The sequence below is a fragment of the Urtica dioica genome, chromosome 7 (genome assembly GCF_054948205.1).
Source record: "Urtica dioica subsp. dioica isolate 48M chromosome 7, U.dioica_male_clone48M_v1_H2, whole genome shotgun sequence".
Taxonomy (NCBI): Eukaryota; Viridiplantae; Streptophyta; class Magnoliopsida; order Rosales; family Urticaceae; genus Urtica; species Urtica dioica.
The window spans coordinates 46,877,620-46,896,980 of NC_142762.1; the positions used below are offsets into that span (position 1 = coordinate 46,877,620).

Sequence of the window (19,361 nt, forward strand, 5' to 3'; positions counted from 1 at the left end):
TAAAAGATAACTAAAACTCCTGAGAGACAAACAGTAACAAAGATGTCCGAAAACATCTGACGGGATTTCTCACTCGCCCTCCGAAAAGAGAACTAGCTTTTTGGCTGGCCCTCGAAAGAACCATTTCTTTTGGGGGTTTTTAAGCCCGGTGATTCAAAAACCATGACTTCGATAAGGTCGTTGCCGTCCTTGAGGTCTCCATGTTTTCCTTTCGCACCTTTGTATTTCCGCTGAGATCGAGCTAGCTTGCCTTGGCCGGGCTGATTGCAAATCATAACCTCCCCGGACAGCAGTCTGCGTTTTTTTGTGGACGAGTCGACGAGCAGTGGCACGGGCCCAAAAATGGGAGTGGGGCGATGCTGGTCAGTTTCAGAAATTTGGGCTTTTTTCCCTTGGGCTTTTTGTTCAGCAGCAGTAGATGAGTCCTGAGCTGACTCATTTTGACCCAAAGTCTAACAAGCCCTCAGGGTTTGATATGGGCTTGTCAAAATTAGGCCCAAAGTCTGACTCTGAATAACGATCTAAAGGAATTGTCGAGCGATTTCCTCGTGCGACCTCAACGCCTGGAATTGGGGCCGAGATTTGAGGCGATTTCAATCCCGCTTCAATCGGCGAGATATCTCCTGGGGATAGGGGGATTGACACGCGATCTTCGGGGATTTGGAGCGAAGATTTGGGGATGTTGCGATTGAGGCGGATCGCGGAAGAATCTGCGGGAACGGGACGCGGAATTCTCGGCGGTGAGGCTTTCGCAGAGGTCGACGCGTCGCGATTGCTTGGAGGCTCAGGCGTGGGTGTTGCAGGTCCGTCGAAGCATGAAACACGCGCGGTCTCTGATCGGAGCCAGGGTCCGAGAGCATGGCGTGGAGTTCCTGTCGAGTCGAGGACGGTGATTGCCGGAGCGGAGCAGGAGGCAAGGTCGTGGCCGATTATTCCACATCCGTAACAGAGGAAAGGTAACTTTTCGTACTTGAAAGAAATCCAAAAAGCTTTTCCTGCTATCGGAATGTAACGCCCAGGGCAAATTGGCTTAGAAAGATCCAGCTTTAATTTGAACCTGAAGAATTCATTTAGGATAGAACAGAATGAGTTATCCCATTTGAGTTCAACAATTTCGCCTCCAGTGCAAGCAAGTCTGGTGATGTTTTTTTCAGTACGGGCTTGGAGCGGAACGCAATAAATGCGGGTCCAAAGTGTGACTGAGGAAAAGGCACAGTCTTCCCAGCGCTCCGAGTCCGGCCAGGGCTCGAGGAGGAGAACACCGCCGGTGAAGCACCACGGGCCTTTTTCAAGAAGTCGAGCGCGCTGCTTGGTGTCGGAGAATTCGAACCCAATGAAGAAAGCGCTGTCAGATTTGTTGAGGAGTTTCGAGCGCCAAATCGGTTCTCCCCACCATAGACGGGAAATGATGGTTATGAGAAGTTTGAGGGTTCCTATGCGCGGAGCAATAACTTTACCCACCGCTGCAGAGGATCGGGGATGTGCCGCCGAGCGAGATCCACAGCCGCGAAGAGTGTCATCCCATTCTTCTTCGTCCATCCTGAGCGAAGCAGTTTGGTTGACGAGGTGGTTTACATTAGGGGGAGGGATTGGGCTAGCGTTTGGGTTCATTTGAGGGTGATTGAGAATAATAATATAAAGATTTTCTTGTTTAAGACTAACATAAAAATGATGCCTCAACTAATTAAGCTTGATTAATTATAAATTTATAACAATGTTATTATTTTTTCAAGATTAATACTTGTTATTAAAAAAAAAAAAGTATCTTACAACCACTCCAAAAATACACACAAAATAATAAAAGAAAAAAGATGTGAAGTAATTGAATTACAAATAAAGTTTAAGAACAGATCTTCGTAAAGAGTAATTGAGCACCGAATTTGGGTTGCGTGGTTATGAAGAAAACAGGAGCGTGAATGTAGGTGGGCGAGAGAGCTAGATGATATCGGTGGAGGACCATTGCGAGGACTATTTTGGCCTCGACCAAGGCCAGATTTTGGCCAACGCAGATTCTCGGACCGAGTCCAAACGGGAAGAACGAGGCTAAATGATTGCGTGGCTTGGAAAATCTCAGCGGATTGAACTGACTAACGTCTTGTCCCCAAATCTCGGGGTCGTGATGCACTGCTGTCAAAGCCACGTAGAGCTGAGTGTTGACCGGAACGGCGAGATTCCCGAGTTTCACTCTCTCCCTCGTTTGCCTCATTATGATCGCCGCCGGAGGGTACAGTCGGAGAGATTCGTTGATTATCAATGTAACCTTGTCAACAAGTAAAAAAAAAACAAGTTACAAGAAAATCAATTATAATACCATATTTGCAAATTTTAATTCCAAAAATGTCGTATAAATTCCAAGAATACTGTGTATTTTCATCACATTTTTTTTAATTTGTAATTTAATTCAGAATAATAATACTTTTTAATAATAATTTTAGGGAGAAAATCGTCTAACGTATTAGCAAAACGGATATTTTTGAAATTTCAAAAGTGGTTGTATTTGAAATTGATATTTTCATCTCATTTTCAACACTTGGTGTAGAAAGATTTGAGAGTGTAACATTTTTAAATTTAAAAGAGTGATTGTATGGAATCATTTCAGAAATAGTTATTTCAAATTGTAATGTTTGAAATGATTTTCCTTATAATAACGATGTAAATAATAAACAAACTTAAACAAACCCCTAAACCCTAAACAGTAAATATATTTTTCAAATAAGTAAAAAAAAAATGATTGTTTACGACTTGAAAAATAATATTATATATAGATAAAAGTTTAGACACATCACTCTTGCGATAAGTTTCGAATCACACTATCGCATGCAAATTTCACTTACGATTTTGAGGTGGTTTAGATTCTCGGGTTTGGGAAGACCGTCTGATCCGAGAACACGGGCTATCTCTTCACGTGCTTTGGTTTGCCATTCTTCGTGTTGGGCCAGAAGTAGAAATGTCCAAGTTAAGAAATTGCCGGTCGCTTCCTTTCCGGCTATGTAAAAGGTTTTGCATTCATTAATCACTTCTTCTACGCTTAGTTTATCTTCTTCCCTTTCCTCGTTTCTATAAGTAGACAATAACAGAGAAATCAGATTCTTCGAATTCTCTTTTCCTTTTCCCTTTGTCACGACCAGCCTCCGAATTGACTCATGGGTTTCCTTCTCCAACGTCCACCTCTCTTTGTTGTCCTTTGTCGGCAAAAACCTAAGTTCATAAGAACATATCGAAAGTTATAGAGGTTTCATATATGTCTGTATTTTTTATGAATTAAATGTATTATTATTTCCTCCCTAAATTTTAAAAAATACAACTTATGATCTCAGTGATAAATATAATATACTAAGTTTAAAAAATTAGCACTAACCTGTTATACTAAAACTTCTATCTAAATCTTAATAAGATCCTTTAAATGGTCTATAACACCAACATTTTAATTCAACACAAACGTGCGTGTGTGTGGGATTTTTTTTTTAAATCGAGAGAGAAAAACGGACCTGTAACCGGGGATATAAACGCTTCTCCCTGCCTTGGTGAAAAGGTGCATTTGGCGTTCTTGTAAGTCGAAGATGCGTTTGCCTTCCTCGAAGCTACTTCCAAACGCGGTTCGAGAAATAATGTCTGCAGAGATTTCGTGGAGTTCTTTGTGAACGTCGAGCTCGAATTCATCTCTACCTTCTCTTATGATCTCCCACTTCTCAATCCTCTTCTCAGTGCTAGCAACCATATTTCCTACCCAACTCTTCACATACATTTCACAAGTGTCGGTATCAACTTCTCATCCATCAACATAATTTAAGAGCACTAGTCAAATCAATTTGAGTATTGTAAGCTCAATTTTGGAAAATAGATATCATCAAATTATTTTTATATATTTTATCGATTCATTACGATGTCATAAAATATATACATAATCTCTTCATATAATCATAAAACGTAGCAATATTTTTCCTCTAAATTTTCTAATAATAATAATGCGATACAATTTCTAATCATTATAAGTTACATGTTCATTCGGTCTATCCTCTTTATTAAATAGTTAGTAGGATCAAGGATTGAAATACCGATATCGGTATTGATATCGAGATTTTGATTTTACTGATATATCGACTATCGACGGATATATCGATAGATATCCAATAAAAATTTTAATAGCAATGGTGTCGATGATACCCATGATATACCTATCATATATCGACTACCGATCAATATATCGACAAAAATCTTATAACAAAATATAATTTAAAAAATAAAATTAAATAAGAATATATATATATTATATACAAAAGCTTGATTTTTTTGTTTTACATATAAATACATATGAATATGTATTGTCATTATATATATTATATGTATTATAAAATATAAATAAAGAAATATCGACAATGCAAAGTAAAATCAATAAAGAATATGAAATAATAAATAAATAAATAAAATAAGTAAATAATGAATTTTTTATTTTTTTTAATTAAAAAAATTCATATTCGGACGATATTTTATCGATATTTTGAATTTTTAACTACTAATATTTATGAAACAATAACGATTATAGCTGATATTTTACCGAGACTCTTCAAAAAAATGATATATCGCGATATTTTGAACCTTGAGTAGGGTATCGTCATGCAGTAGCCAAGGCAGGCCTTTGCCTTAGGCAATGAACTAATGGTGTAATTTTTTTTGGTGAAGAAAAGCCTAAATATATTTCTTCATTGTATAAAAAAAAAGGCCTAAAATTTTAAAAATAAAATGCCTCAAATTTTTTGGAAAGGAAACTGTTATGTCCAAGTTCAAATTTCTTTATAATATAAAGCTTTTAAATTTTTTTTTCATTCTTGCCTAAAATCACATAATAACTTGGACCGGTCCTACCACCAGTCCGCCTAGCTTGAACTTAAGATCCGTTCATATTTATAAGGTAAATAGTCAGCATTTGGTAAATCTTAGTTATATAGTAAGTTTCATAAATTTATAGACGTAGTCTTAGGTAAATAATCACTTCTATATATTAGGTCACATCTCATCATTACAGTTATTTACCTATGATTTACCAAACGTTAGCTATTTAGCAATGTCAAACGTGTAAATTAGCTATTTTCTTTATTTTCTGTATTTATAAACATTTTTTTTAATAAATTAAAACATGTACTCAAATTCCTTTTCACGTAAAGAAAACAATTAAGAAAAAAAAAAAGAGAAGTCAGCTTATCCCCCAAGTCAACTAAGTTCTCCGTGAGTGTACAAAAAAAAAAAAAATTACCTTCCAAATTATTATTTGAGAAAAATAGTAAATACAAACAATAGAATTTACTATATTCCTTAAAACGACACAATAGTAGTTTTTTTAACTTTTTTTTTTTTCAGAAACACTAATTGTCTCTATTTTAAAAAATGCTTCACATTTATATATAATAATATGATTTTGAAAAAAAAAAAATCCTAGAAATAATGCTACATGAAAATTAATGTAAAATTTTAAAAGAGTATAATATTTACATATTGAAAAACACTAGGGGAAAAAAATGATATTCATGTAATTACTTTACACTAGGCAATTTTCACTATTCTTGAATCTTGATTATGTTCTTACCTTGACTCGGTCCAAAGTAAAGGCCTGATTAGCGATCCTTCTGTGCGAAGCCCAAACTCGACCTTCGAGCTCAAGAAGGCCCTGCCCGAAAAGGTTCTTTGTTGAAGGGGTAAACGGTAATTTCCCAAAGGAGCCGCCAGTGTTCATCAGGACTTCTTTTACTATATCCGGATCCGAGATCGCCAACCTCGGTTTCGTCCCGAACCAGTACACGAAATTCTTCCCGTACTCGCGCGACCACTTATGGTAGAATGGACACGCGCTCCGCAAAACGTCGTTCTCCACCAGCGTTGACTTCGGCTTCACCTCTCCGTACAGCCGTCGGATCTCCGCCGAGTTTCCGAAGAACAGACGGTACGGAGGGCCTCTCACGCCCTGCGCTCGAAAGTGGCTCTGGATCTTCAGTGGGACCCACACAATCGAGTGACCGAGCCTCAGGAGCCCTAAACTCAGGACCACCATGACGAGGCACACCGTAAGGAATAGCAAATCCATCGTACCTGATTATGAGTGACTTCTGAGAAAATAAACCGAAGAAGAGACTGATGAGTGTTTCATGTTTGGTTCTTATCCCAAAAATTTTTTAGTTGAAAACAAAAAGTGAAAATGTGTTTCAAAAAATTTTGAAGTTGTTTTTGTAAAAAAGTAAAGAAAACTGAAAACAAATAAAATGTGTTTTTGGAAAAAAAATTTCTTCTCTTCTCTCATCATTCTCCTCATCTTCTCTTTTCATTTCTTCAAAAACAAAAACGAAAACTGTACCAAACACTTTTTCCAGTTTTTTCACTTTCTCAAAAACAAAAATGAAAACTGTACCTAACAGCTTTTTAAAAACAACTCCAAAATAATTTTTCAGTATAACTACAAAAATTAGGAAATAGAAAACAAAAACTTTTTGAGTTAACTACCAAACACAACTTTAAGGGCTCAGATCTGTTCTTCATAGTGAACTCAGTTATCCATAATAGTAGAGTTATTGCTTGCTTCGCTAAGTGCTGACGTATTTGACCTTGGTACGATGTAGTTGAGAAAGTTTGAGTGATTGAGAGAGACAATTGAGAATATAACATTTTCTTGTCTAAGACTAACAAAACATTCAAAAATAAAAATGACGCCTCATATAAATTAAGCTTGATTATGTAATTATGTTTTCAACCTTAATACTTGGTCTTAAAAAAAATAAAAAATAAAAAAAATCTTACAACCACTCCAAAAATACACACAAAATAATAAAACAAAAATGATGTGAAGTAATTGAATTACAATTAAAGTTCAAGAACGGATCTTCGTAAAGAGTAATTGAGCACCGAATTTGGGTTGCGTGGTTATGAAGAAAACAGGAGCGTGAACGTAGGTGGGCGAGAGAGCTAGATGATATCGGTGGAGGACCATTGCGAGGACTATTTTGGCCTCGACCAAGGCCAGATTTTGGCCAACGCAGATTCTCGGACCGAGTCCAAACGGGAAGAACGAGGCTAAATGACTGCGTGGCTCAGAAAATCTCAGCGGATTGAACTGACTAACATCTTGTCCCCAAATCTCGGGGTCGTGATGCACCGCAGTCAAAGCCACGTAGAGCTGAGTGTTGACCGGAACATCGAGATTCCCGAGTTTCACTCTCTCCCTCGTTTGCCTCATTATGATCGCCGCCGGAGGGTAGAGTCGGAGAGATTCGTTGATTATCAATGTAACCTTGTCAACAAGAAAAAAAAAACAAGTTACAAGCAAATCAGTTATAATACCATATTTGCAAATTTTAATTCCAAAAGTGTCGTATAAATCATAACAATTCCAAGAATCCAGTGTATTTTCATAACAATTTTTTTTAAAATTGTAATTTAATTCAGAATAATAATAATTTTAAGGAGAAAATCGTCTAACATATCAGCTGAACCGATATTTTTGAAATTTCAAAAGTGGTTGTTTTGGGAATTCCAGTATTTGAAATGAATATTTTCATCTCATTTTCAACACTTGGTATAGAAAGATTTGAGTAGTGTTTTTAAAGTGTAACATTTTTAAATTTAAAAGAGTGATTGTATGGAATCATTTAAAAATAGTTATTTCAAAGTGTAATCTTTGAGACTATTTTCCTTATAATAAAGATGTAAATAATAAACAAAGTTAAACAAACCCCTAAACCCTAAATAGTAAATACATTTTTTTTAAATATAAAAAAATTGATTGTTTACGACTTGAAAAATAATATTATATGGATAAAAGTTTTAGACATATCACTCTTGTGATAAGTTTCAAATCACACTATCGCATGCAAATTTCACTTACGATTTTGAGGTGGTTTAGATTCCCGGGTTGGGGAAGACCGCCTGATCCGAGAACACGGGCTATCTCTTCGCGGGCTTTGGTTTGCCATTCTTCGTGTTGGGCCAGAAGGAGAAATGTCCAAGTTAAGAAATTGCCGGACGCTTCCTTTCCGGCTATGTAAAACGTTTTGCATTCATTAATCACTTCTTCTACGCTTAGTTTATCTTCTTCCATTTCCTCGTTTCTATAAGTAGACAATAACAGAGAAATTAGATTCTCTTTTCCTTTGCCCTTTGTCACGACCAGCCTCCGAATCGACTCATGGGTTTCCTTTTCCAGCCTCCACCTCTCTTTGTTGTCCTTTGTCGGCAAAAACCTAAGTTCATAAGAACATATCGAAAGTTATAGAGGTTTCATATATGTCCGTAGTTTTGATGAATTAAATGTATTATTATTTCCTCCCTAAATTTTAAAACATACAACTTATGATCTTAGTTATAAATATACTATACTAAGTTTAAAAAACTAGCGCCAATTATAATTGGACATGTCTTTTATACTAAAAACTTCTATCTAACTCTTAATTAGATCCTTTAAATGTCTATGAGACTATGACAACAGCCTTTTAATTCAACACAAACGTGCGTGTGTGTTTGTGGTTTTGTTTTTTAAATCGAGAGAGAAAAGCGGACCTGAAACCGGGGATATAAACGCTTCTCACTGCCTTGGTGAAAAGGTGCATTTGGCGTTCTTGTAAGTCGAAGATGCGTTTGCCTTCCTCGAAGCTACTTCCAAACGCGGTTCGAGAAATAATGTCTGCAGAGATTTTGTGGAGTTCTTTGTGAACGTCGAGCTCGAATTCATCTTTGCCTTCTCTTATGATCTCCCACTTCTCAATCCTCTTCTCAGTGCTAGCAACCATATTTCCTACCCAACTCTTCACATACATTTCACAATAGTGTTGGTATCAACTTCTCATCCATCAACATAGTTTAAAAGCACTAGTCAAATCAATTTGAGTATTGTAAGCTCAATTTTGGAACATAGATATCATCAAAATATTTTTAAATATTGTATCGATTCATTACGATGTCATAAAATATATGTATAATCTCTTCATATAATCATAAAAAGTAGCAATATTTTTCCTCTAAATTTTCTAATAATAATAATAATGCAATATAATTTATAATCATTATAAGTTACATGTTCATTCAGTCTATCGTCTTTACTAAATAGCTAGTAGGGTATCCTCTTGCAGTAGCCAGTGCCGGCCTTTACCTTAGGTCAGTTAGGCAATGATCTATTGGCTCAATTTTTATTGGTGAAAAAGCCTAAATATATTTCTTCATTATATATAAAAAAGGAAGCTGCTAATTTGTAATTTATAATATAAAGCTTTACTTTTTTTTTCCCATTCTTGCCTAAGACCAAATAACGGGCCGGCCCTGCCAACAGCTCGCCTATCTTGAACTTAAGATCCGCTTTTTTAATAAATTAAAGAGCGTCGTAGATTTGTAGGCAAAACTAAACCATAAAACTGAGATGTAGCAAACGTTTGCAAATGTTTAGGAAAATAGCCAATGACAATTATATTTGACTTAAATATCCTAATATTAAACATGTTATAATTAACAAAAAAATGTAAATAATTTAAAAATTTGACAATTAATGACAGTTAATGTACCAATTAGTGAACTCCGGCGGAATTCTACAGTAGTAGACATGATTTTTCATCCAATACAATGAGTCTATTTTTGAAGCTCTCATCGTCATGAATCCGTAAGATTTGGAATCATTCAATTTTCGAGTTCATATGAGGAAGATATGGATTTTTGAAGTTTTGATTAGGAAAAAAAAAGGCATGAGAGAGAAAGAGTGACGAATCACTGTAGCAAAAAAAAAAAAAAAAAAAAATTCTGGAAGGACAAAATGGAAATTTTTTTATGGTTTATTCAAGTGTCACATCATCTGTTTTGCTATTTTTTAATAAGTTTACAAACGTTGGTTATATCTCAAACGTGATGTTTAGAATGACCTAATAAGTTACAAATTTTTAAATTAAAACATGTATTCAAATTCTTTTGGGAAATTGCTCCAACTGCCACCTATTTAATAACTTTTTCCTCTTTTCCACCAAAACCTTAATTTGGACACCAATGCCACTAACACCTATGTAAAACTACCCATTTACCCTTCACTTTAAATCCCATCCATTTTCTTATTTGGCTCTCTCTCTCTCTCTCTCTCTCTTCGCGTCAGTCACTAAGTCCTCATAAAGTCTGAGACTTTCTCCTCTCTCTCTCTAATCGTGTCAGTGGTTTCTCTCTCTCTCTCTCTCTCTCTCGCTCTTCTCTTTCTCGTTCTCCCGTCGATCTCTCTCTCTTCTCTTTCACGTTCTCTCTTCCCATTCTATCTCTTTCTCTCACTCTCTCGTTCTCTCCGTCCCCTCGTCGGACTGTTTTTTTTCCCGATCTCTCTCACTCTTTCTCTTTCTCTTTCTCTTTCTTTACCCCAAACCACCAGACCCAAGAAACCCAGGAGCCCGAGAACCAGCTCTCTTTCTCGCACCAACTCTTAATATTTATATTTGTGTATGAGTTTTTATATGACTTGAATGCCTGGAACTTCTTAATATTTATATTTGTGTATGGGTTTTTGTATGACTTGAAAACCTGAAACTGCTTTATATGTCCATTTACACTATGTTTTATATATCTGTAATGTTGTGAATTGAATGCCTAAGTGAAGAACTAAATTTAAATTCATCCATTAGATGTCAACAATTAATGTCAACTGTTGACAGTAGATGTCAACTGTTGACGACAATTGTTGACATCTAATGTCAACAGTTGACATCTAATGTCAACAGTTGACGTCAATTGTTGACATCTAATGTCACATCTCGTGGGCGTTTGAGTATTCGAGTTTTAAAGACCGACGGCGAGAAAGAGAGACTAGGGTTCTCAGGCGGGCGTTTGGGTCATCTGGTTTTAGACCTCGACGGTGAGAAATAAAGCTGGTGCGAGAAAGAGAATTGGGGTCAAGAAAGAGAAAGCGAAAGAGAGAGGAATTGGCGGGAACGAGAGAACGAGAGAGAGAGAGAGAGAGAGAGAGAAACCACTGACGCGATTAGAGAGAGAGGAGAGAGTCAGACTTTATGAGAATTAGTGATTAACGCGAAGAGAGAGGGAGAGAGAGAGAGAGAGAACCAAATAAGAAAATTTAAAGTGAAGGGTAAATGGGTAGTTTTACATAGATGTTAGTGGCATTGGTGTCCAAATTAAGGTTTTGGTGGAAAATAGGAAAAAGTTATCAAATAGGTGACAGTCGGAGCAATTTCCCAATTCTTTTTCACGTAAAGAAAACAATTAAGATTAAAAAAAAAAAAAAAGCCGTAAAAAAAAAAAGATAAGTTAGCTTATCCCCCTAGTCAACTTAGCTCTCCGCGAGTGTACAAAAAAAAAAAAAAATTACCTTCCAAATATTATTTGAGAAAAATAGTAAATACAAACAATAGAATTTACTATATTCCTTAAAACGACACAATAGTAGTTTTCTTAACTTTTTTTATTTTTATTTTTATTTTTAGAAACACTAATTGTCATTCTTTAAAAAATGCCTCACATTTATATATAATAATATGATTTTGAAAAAACAAAAATATCCTAGAAATGATGTTACATGAAAATTCATGTAAAATTTTAATATAGAATAATAATTACATACTGAAAAACACTACGAAAAAAACAAAAAAAATATTCATGTAATTACTTTACACTAGGCAATTATCTCTTATGTTTTTACCTTGACTCGGTCCAAAGTAAAGGCCTGATTAGCGATCCTTCGGTGTGAAGCCCAAACTCGACCTTCGAGCCCAAGAATGCCCTGTCCAAAAAGGTTCTTTGTCGAAGGGGTAAACGGTAATTTCCCAAAGGAGCCGCCAGTGTTCATCAGGACTTCTTTTACTATATCCGGATCCGCGATCGCCAACGTCGGTTTCGTCCCGAACCAGTACACGAAATTCTTCCCGTACTCGCGCGACCACTTATGGTAGTATGGACACGCGCTCCGCAAAACGTCGTTCTCCACCAGCGTTGACTTCGGCTTCACCTCTCCGTACAGCCGTTGGATCTCCGCCGAGTTTCCGAAGAACAGACGGTACGGAGGGCCTCTCACACCTTGCGCTCGAAAATGGCTCTGGATCTTCAGTGGGACCCACACAATCGAGTGAGCGACCCTCAAGAGCCCTAAACCTAGAACTACGATGGCGAGGCACACCGTAAGGAATAGTAAATCCATCGTAGCTGATTATAACCAGCAAAGGAAAGAGAGACCGAGAGTTTTTGAGGTCTCAGTTCTTCAGAGTTCAGATAAAATAGAACTCAGTGTATCTATAATTCTAGAGTACAACAACATTTTCTTTCAAACAAATAACAACAAACAAAAACATTTTTTTAGTTCCTCGTGTGATTGAGCAGCATTATTTATTTAACTAACAAATTTAAAATTCACAAGTTGAGTACAAAGAGTATCTTCCAATAAAATATAATCTATCAAGAAATGATGATGGTGAAGGCATTTAGTGCACCGTAGTTAGGCTGGAGACTCATGAGCACAAAAGAGCTTAGCTGTGGTCTGTGGATGATCAAAGCCAACGCAAATTTGGTCTCAAATCTCAATCTTGATCATAGCCAGCACAGATTCAAATGGGAAATAAGAGACACCAAGTGGTTCCTCACTTCCTCATCAGCTTAAATTTATGAGCATCTTCGCCGCAGATTTTGGTGTCACATTGAATGCGGGTCATCACAATGTAGAACTCTGTCCCCGATGGAAATTCGAGCCGTCCCATCCTCACTCTCCTCGCAGTTATCGGGTACAACCTCGGTGCCTTGTTAACTAATCCATACACTTCATTTTCTCTCTAAGAAATTCTAAACCTAGACAAACTCATGTCAAAATATTCTCTCACTTTTCTCTCTTGATTTTTCTCTCACAAACACATTTGAGATCCTAAAAACAAAAAAAAAAGAACATCATAAGAAAAATAGAAGTAATTTTCTCTCATCTCTCTCACCCAAAAACAGAAAAGACGAATAATCTACTTCCATTATCTCTATAATAGGAGAATAAATATTTACTGTCTATCAGATACTTTCTCTCACAAACAAAAGGCGAACCAAGTTAAATGTAGAGCGCGAAGAACGAACTCACTTTCGGCGTGAAGTGGAGCGAGAAGCCACCACCACACTCATAATCTCTCCTTAGAACCGCGGATTAAGGGACGTTTTGGGTTTCGACCCTAAAGTGTTATCTCTTTCTCGGCATCAAAATGAGTTTATTCCTCCCCTTTAGTCATAATTTGAAGGTCTTCCGGAACTCACGGTTATTCGAGCTCTTGCCTTATCTCCATTGTACTTCCCGAACCCTATAAAAGTGACTTGGGGCCGTCTCAAGACGCATCACCCTCAAATCCCTCCTAAGAATCAAAGATCGGAGGACTTTTAGGGCCAACGCCTGCAAAGTGTTCTTTCTTTCTCTTGACTTCTAAAAAAGCGGGTTTCTCACCTTTCATCATGATTCGAAGGTCTACTGGAACTCTTGGTTATTGGGCTCTTGCTCCAATATATTAATCTTCCTTGAATCTCTTGAAAATTAGAAAAGTGACCGAAGGCCCTCCGAAACATGACACGTGACCAAGTCCGCTCACGCTACGTGTCATCCAATGTTAATTGAAAAAATGCATTACCACATCAAACTATTGTTTTTTTTGTATTTTTTTTAATTAGTCATGTTCGTATAATAATTTTTTTTTTAAAGAAATCTATCACAAAACATATTTGCCAACCTAAATTAATATGTTAAACTTATACAAAGAACCACTTAAGCTATATTATTTAGCTAAATTACTAAATAAAATAAATAATTTTGAGCTTTTTGAGTAAGATTTTGTTATAACAATTAACTTTTTATTATGCTAAGCAAATTATTTAAGTTTGTAACACTCGTTTGAATAATGAATTATTTTATGAAAATGACCAATGCTACTAAAATTCAGTAATCTATTTTATGTTGATGACCATAAGAATCAGTAAAGAGGTGATCATAAATTACTAATCTAATTTAAGCATACTTATTTTAATCAAAAGTACAACTTTTGTGGGTGTTTCAATGAATTAATGGCCAATTATTGAGGTTTTATTTTTATTTTTTATGCATGCCTTAATTTGTACTGTAAAAGCAGGATCCACGTCGAGTTATGGTGTTCAGATACGTTTTCAGATTTAAGATATAATTGTCAACAATAGTTGATTTATGGCAAAGTTGGGATTAATTAAGTATGGCTAGTGAGACGTGGCACCTCAGTGCTAAACAGGGAAAGTGACAACATATTATATGTGAAAGACTCATCTCTTTACTCTTTAATTTTACTTATGTACATGTGAAAAAACATGTCAAGGATTATGACATAAAATTTAACCAAACATAATGAAATGTGAAAAGCAGAACCATCATATCAAGTATTATATCAATTATACATATATATACCATATATATGTATTAATTATGAGATATAAATATAAACTTTTACACATATTGGATTTTTGTCAAATAATATGTAGCAACGCGCCGTAACCGAAACAAACTCGTATTTGCATGTCTAAATTAATAGGGAAAAACACAAGGAAAGTATTGGTATTACTCTTCAACAAACAATAGGAAAATATCAAGTTAATTGATTAAATTTCAACAAATAATTATAATATTTTATTAAATCCTCCTAAAAAGGATTGGAGCTCCGAACTGAGGCTGCAAAGTGACCAACACAATGGGTGCATGAACATAGGCAGGTGAGAGCACAAAAGAGTAGTTTTGGATGATCATGGATAGAGCAATCTTAGTCTCAACCAAAGCCAAGCTTTGACCCGGACATATTTTGCTTCCCAACCCGAACGGGAGATAAGAAGCAACACAACGTTTCCGTGGCTCGGAAAACCTCAAAGGGTTGAAAACATCTGCGTCTTCACCCCAAATTTCCTTGTCACGGTGGACCGAAGCTGTAGCCAAATACAATTCCGTGTCTTTGGGAATGTCGAGGTTTCCTAGCCTCGCTTGCTTCACCGTTTTCCTTAGAAGTGATACACCGATCGGGTATAATCGTAGCGTCTCGTGTAGTATCATGCTAACCTATTTGACAAAAAAAAATGTTAATTAGCTAGGGCGATTAAGATAGCTTGAATGTTGTACAAAGAGATATTGAATAAGCTAATTTCTCGCTGAATTGTGAAGATTGTAATAGTCCATGTAAGTTGAAAAATTGTATTATATTTAGTCATTTAATTACTTTTGTAACTGAAAATTATTATTAATTGTTCAAAACGAATAAATCATTTCATTCGGTTATAAAATTAAAATCGGCCATGAAATTTAGGCTAAAACTCTTATGTGATATGATGATCTTTTTTTCCAAATGATGATATGGAGCAAAATCAGTACAATATAAGGCAATAATGAGATTATTATATCTAACATAACCAATTGGTCATAATAATTACCATTATGATAAATCTTAGGTGGGGTAATTATGGGCTTAATATAGAATGACTAGAAATCATATAAGCCTTAAAAACATGGGAGGTTATTATGAGAAGAGAGCTGGCCTAACATTTAGACTAGATTTGTAATAAGAGAGCCAATCCGGTTAATTTGAGAGACCCTTGGCTCTACTAATACAACCTAAATCTATATGTCCAATATGTGTCTCCCATCTCAAAGTCCTTTGTCCTTTTTTTGTTTTTTTTGTAACTCCTTGCACGTTACCCTAATTAAATCACGAACTCTTCATACTATTTAAAGACATGCGAAACATTTAAGTATTGTATATTAACTATTAACCCCTTAACTATCCCCTAATTGCCACGTCCCCAGCCCTGATTAAGGTCTTTGTCACATTGTTATAATTGAAGACAAATTACTTACAATCTTAAGGTCGTTCAAATTCTCAGCAGAGGGCGGTTCATTGTGTTTGCAAACCCGAAGAATCTCTTGTCGGGCTTTGATTTGCCATTGTTGATGAAAGGCAAGAAGAACAAGTGCCCAAGTGAGAAAACTTGCACTTGTCTCCTTCCCTGCAAAGTAAATGGTCTTACACTCGTCTATTATATCCTCCATTGTTAATCTCATCGTCTGATCATCACCCTTTCCGTACATTTCACGGGACGAAAACAATATGCGCAGAAGATTGTTATTATTATTGCTCGGTTCATGGCCGCCGATCTTTTGTTGGTTATGGACGAGGCTCTCGATCGATTCGCGAGTTTCTCTCTCAAGTCTCCGCATTTCTTTGATCTTCTTCGTCGGCAAAAACCTAAGTCAAACCACCCAACATGTTTTTGTCATTGATTTTTTAGACAATAAAATGTCCCATATTGAGAGAGGGAAGAGAAGGAGAACAATTAAGAGTTTATAAGATTATAAATTATTTGCCTGATTCCCAACTAATTTTGAAATGCAACCCGTGAAATTTAATATGCATAATTTTTTTTTTTTTTTTCTGTATTTATTTTATACACCTGAATCCGGGAATGTGGGCTCTTTGAGAAAATTCATGGACAAGTAAGAGTTGTTGCTCTTGTAGCTTGAAAATTTTCTTTCCCTCCTCAAAACTGCTTCCGAAAGCGGTTCTTGATATGATATCTGCGCAAAGTTCATGGAATTCTTTGTGGACATCAATCTCAAATTCGACCTTATTTTTGCGGCATATCTCACTCTCCCACTTCTCTATCATATTTCCGGCGCTGGCCACAATTTCTGGAACCCAAGTCTTGAACGTTGTATGGTAGATTTATCATTCCACAAGCGTGTCACATAATAATATAAAAAAAGTTAGCTGGCTAGAAACAAAATAATTAATTAAGCCGAATAGTAACAAAGAAAAAAAAATTCACATACATAGCAAAAGTAGTGTACTTTCTTGAAGGGGAAAGAAAATAATGTATTTTAACCCTATGATATATTTATTTTTAATTTTTATTTCATAAAATTTATATTGATAGCTACTAGCTAGTACAATATAAGAGATTGAATTTTAATATAATTCTTTTTGTGCTCTAAAATTTTCTATTCAATTAGGACCTGGATTTAATTCCCCTATTATTATAAATAAATAAACCCTAGGGACAAGCTAGAAAAGTATGATATGTCTTCCATATATTGTTTTGCAATCGTTATGTGTACTAGGTAGTAAAGAAAAATGCCTTTCGTTTGCAAAATGGCATGAGGTTATAAAAGTCTTATAATTAATTTTGTTAAAATCCAGCAAGAGATCGAAAAAATGAAGGTTGAAATCAACCATATAAATGTATATAAACTATATATGAACATTAATCTGATCCATAGCAAATAAATACAGATGATTAATTAGAAGCTCTATAAATCACCTTCACTTGCTCAAACCTAAAGGCTTGATTTACAATATTTCGGTGGTAAGCCCAAGTTTGACCGGTCAACGCTAACAAGCCTCTTCCAAAAAACAGCTTAGAGAAAGGGCTCAATGGAATCCTATCAAAGCAACCACTTGCATTGACGAGGATCTCCTTGACGAGACCCGGGTCCGATACGGCCAGCCTCGGCTTCGTCCCGAACCAATACACAAACGTTTTGCCGTACTTTGAGGACCAGTCGGAGTAAAATGGGTTCAAACGCTTGACAATACAGAGGTCAACGCCCTTTGACCAATCGGAGACGGCTCGGCCGTTGATCCGGTTGATCTCCGCCGTGTTCCCGAAGATCGGACGGTAGCCTGGCCCTCGAACGCCTTGTCTCTTGAAGTGGCTCTGGATCCTTAGTGGGACCCATATGACACAATATAGGGTTTTGAAGATGATAGTGATGGTTGTGACAAACAAGGCAATAGCCAAAAGAAGTACCAACCCCATATTGCTAAAATCTATACGGTGTATGAGAGAGAGAGAGAGAGAGAGAGAGAGAGATAATTAAGTAGTCAGGCTAGGTTTTGACGATAATGGTACGTTTATCAATGTTGAATACACATGGTCTACAAATCGTGTATCTTAAATTATAGACCTTACATGTTTATTTTATTCGTATAGATGTGTGAGATTTAGATGATTAAACTACCTTAGAATATTCAATATTATATGATTTGTTTTAGGTCTTTATTAATGAATTGGACAAGATAATTAATGGGTGTGAGATATGTCCGTACGGCCAAGCAGGGAACAATATGCACATGCACGCACGATACACGATCACACCATGCAATATGGTCTTAAAATGGCATATTGACGCGTACACTCACGTTGGGAATAGAAAGGATAATCAAATCAATAAACTAAAGATTATTTCACTGGAGAGCCAAGAAGAGAAGAGATTATAGAAACCCTAAACCATCTATCTACTTCAAAACTTCCAGCTATATATAACTTGTATTTATTTATTATTTACTGTGCTTGGAATTAATTAATATCCGCTCGAATATGTTATGTTTAAAAGATTGTCTGCGACTGTATTTAAGTAAAATGCTGTTACTATTTGAGAAGAAACTAGTGTTGGACAGTGCATGTTTTTATAACAGCATACTCTTGTGTATATTTTCTCATTAGGGTCAGACACTTCAGTAGTAAAATGATAAATTGAAGAAAAAAAATGATAAGAAACGTGATGCATCTCAGTATTAATCTTCTCAAAAAAATATTTTAGCCCTCTCCATGATTGTTGTTTAAAGCGTTTTATGTCACCTATCTCAACTTTGATATTATTATCTTTATGAATTATTCACTGGTGTGTGGGACTATCTTTTTATCAATTAATCCGAGGGTTGTGATTTTCACAGCCAATAGTGATACATTGTATTTTGACAAGATATATAAATATACATATATATATACATATATATATATATATATATATATATATATTTTGCTGGAAGAATAATAAGATATCTTAATTCCAGCTATTATAGTCGGCAAGGCAAAGCATACCCTCGGATCTCATAAAATTAAAATCTCATATTATATTCGTCTGAAAAGTGCGACAAGGAAATAATATATTTGAAACTACTTCAACGGTTCAACCCATCGAAATTATGAGGATTGGACATCTGAAATAATTTTATTGTTTCTACTGAATATTTAATTATTATGTAACTATTGTTTTGTCTTGAATTATACAATAACATGGGGTGGTTCGAGGTTGGCGTGTTGCTAATAATGAATAATACATGATAATAGCGGAATAATTATAAAATAATGGGCTACAAATGGACTAAACAGTACAGCTGTGATTATGAAAGAATCGATGGTCGGGCTATGGGTAGTAACCCAACAGAGATAGGCCCACCAAGCCATAAAAGGGCTGGGCCCATTATTCAGTGATGATGATGATCAGTGCAAAATGAAAAGAATATAAGAAAAAAAAAAATTATATTGCGTATCGGCCAACTCATAAAATTAAATACAATCTGACCACTCCAATTCTGTATTTAGATTTG

General features: G+C 35.7%; 3 protein-coding genes across 3 annotated transcripts; all 3 read right to left on the reverse strand.

Moving 5' to 3' along the window:
- Positions 1-1,752: 1,752 nt before the first annotated feature.
- Positions 1,753-6,135, reverse strand: LOC149392284 (cytochrome P450 734A1-like). Its single transcript, XM_089619414.1, has 4 exons — positions 5,582-6,135; positions 3,489-3,733; positions 2,835-3,198; positions 1,753-2,260 (listed from the first exon to the last, which is right to left on the reverse strand). Exons 1-4 carry the CDS (start codon positions 6,074-6,076, stop codon positions 1,841-1,843), a joined length of 1,524 nt encoding a protein of 507 aa, XP_089475540.1. The 5' UTR covers positions 6,077-6,135; the 3' UTR covers positions 1,753-1,840.
- A 387-nt stretch (positions 6,136-6,522) lies between these two features.
- On the reverse strand, positions 6,523-12,231 carry LOC149392285 (cytochrome P450 734A1-like). Its single transcript, XM_089618671.1, has 4 exons — positions 11,654-12,231; positions 8,539-8,783; positions 7,868-8,222; positions 6,523-7,273 (listed from the first exon to the last, which is right to left on the reverse strand). Exons 1-4 carry the CDS (start codon positions 12,146-12,148, stop codon positions 6,854-6,856), a joined length of 1,515 nt encoding a protein of 504 aa, XP_089474797.1. The 5' UTR covers positions 12,149-12,231; the 3' UTR covers positions 6,523-6,853.
- Positions 12,232-14,371: 2,140 nt separating this feature from the next.
- LOC149392286 (cytochrome P450 734A1-like) lies at positions 14,372-17,787 on the reverse strand. The gene is made up of 4 exons (XM_089621006.1): positions 17,290-17,787; positions 16,423-16,673; positions 15,830-16,217; positions 14,372-15,037 (listed from the first exon to the last, which is right to left on the reverse strand). Exons 1-4 carry the CDS (start codon positions 17,785-17,787, stop codon positions 14,621-14,623), a joined length of 1,554 nt encoding a protein of 517 aa, XP_089477132.1. The 3' UTR covers positions 14,372-14,620.
- Positions 17,788-19,361: the final 1,574 nt, after the last annotated feature.

Excerpts from the sequence above, each read along its gene's own strand:
- LOC149392284 (XM_089619414.1), bottom strand. The coding sequence starts at position 6,076 with ATGGATTTGCTATTCCTTACGGTGTGCCTCGTCATGGTGGTCCTGAGT. Across the intron at positions 3,199-3,488 it reads GTTTATATCCCCGGTTACAG|GTTTTTGCCGACAAAGGACA; the intron begins GTCCGTTTTTCT and ends TTATGAACTTAG. Across the intron at positions 2,261-2,834 it reads ATCTAAACCACCTCAAAATC|GTTACATTGATAATCAACGA; the intron begins GTAAGTGAAATT and ends CTTGTTGACAAG.
- LOC149392285 (XM_089618671.1), bottom strand. The coding sequence starts at position 12,148 with ATGGATTTACTATTCCTTACGGTGTGCCTCGCCATCGTAGTTCTAGGT. Across the intron at positions 8,784-11,653 it reads TTACTTTGGACCGAGTCAAG|AGTTGGGTAGGAAATATGGT; the intron begins GTAAAAACATAA and ends ATGTATGTGAAG. Across the intron at positions 8,223-8,538 it reads GTTTATATCCCCGGTTTCAG|GTTTTTGCCGACAAAGGACA; the intron begins GTCCGCTTTTCT and ends TTATGAACTTAG.
- LOC149392286 (XM_089621006.1), bottom strand. The coding sequence starts at position 17,787 with ATGGGGTTGGTACTTCTTTTGGCTATTGCCTTGTTTGTCACAACCATC. Across the intron at positions 16,674-17,289 it reads TTAGGTTTGAGCAAGTGAAG|ACTTGGGTTCCAGAAATTGT; the intron begins GTGATTTATAGA and ends ACAACGTTCAAG. Across the intron at positions 15,038-15,829 it reads ATTTGAACGACCTTAAGATT|GTTAGCATGATACTACACGA; the intron begins GTAAGTAATTTG and ends TTTGTCAAATAG.